The sequence below is a fragment of the Triturus cristatus genome, chromosome 1_2, assembly GCF_964204655.1.
Source record: "Triturus cristatus chromosome 1_2, aTriCri1.1, whole genome shotgun sequence".
NCBI lineage: Eukaryota > Metazoa > Chordata > Amphibia > Caudata > Salamandridae > Triturus > Triturus cristatus.
This window is the reverse complement of record NC_140580.1, coordinates 1,076,865,757-1,076,866,450: the sequence shown is the minus strand read 5'-3', so window position 1 is coordinate 1,076,866,450 and position 694 is coordinate 1,076,865,757. Positions and strand designations below refer to the sequence as shown.

The 694-nt window shown below is 46.7% G+C and overlaps 1 protein-coding gene across 1 annotated transcript; it reads left to right on the top strand.

Moving 5' to 3' along the window:
• Positions 1-324: 324 nt before the first annotated feature.
• Positions 325-483, top strand: LOC146868687 (phospholamban-like). The gene has a single exon (XM_085616015.1). The coding sequence runs from the start codon at positions 325-327 to the stop codon at positions 481-483; it is 159 nt and encodes a 52-aa protein (XP_085472141.1).
• Positions 484-694: the final 211 nt, after the last annotated feature.

The following is a 694-nucleotide window of genomic DNA, read 5'->3' as shown; positions in this document are numbered from 1 at the left end:
TGCAAAGGGCCATTATTCTTTAAATAATCTACTGGACCTTATATTGCCATCATCACTGATCATTGCATTCACATACAAATTTCTGCCATTTTGTGCCTCTAATCCACCTAAACTGCTTTTGCCCCCTCAGAGCCCATGTTGCTTTTATCGCGCTTTACATTGCTTAACACACTTTACATGTCTGTTTCTAACTCTTCCCTCTCCTGCTTTCTCAGCTTCACAAAGACCCACTAGAAAGAGAGAAGAGAAAGACCCGTTGCACTGCATCTGAGCCCTCCTGTCTGTCGCTCTGCACTGCCACTACAACCCGCCCAAGGCCTAACCATGGAGAAAGTTCAGAACATAACCCGCTCTGCAATGAGCAGAGCCTCCGCCATCGAGGTCAACCCGCAGGCCCGCCAAAACATGCAGGACCTCTTCATCAATTTCTCGCTTATTCTAATCTGCCTCCTGCTCATCTGCATCCTCGTGATGCTCCTCTGAAGTTCTTCGCCACCCCGATTGTGGATTCCCCGCTGCACTGCATTAAAAACAAGCATTGGCATAGCCAATAGGTCTCACCTTTAGGACCTTATAAGTGTTTAGCCATGCAACAGTTGATGTGGTTGCACCAAGGATATTGTGCTGTATAACAAAACGCTTATAAGGTCCCAAAGGCGAGACCTATTGGCTATGCCATTGCTTGTTCACATAT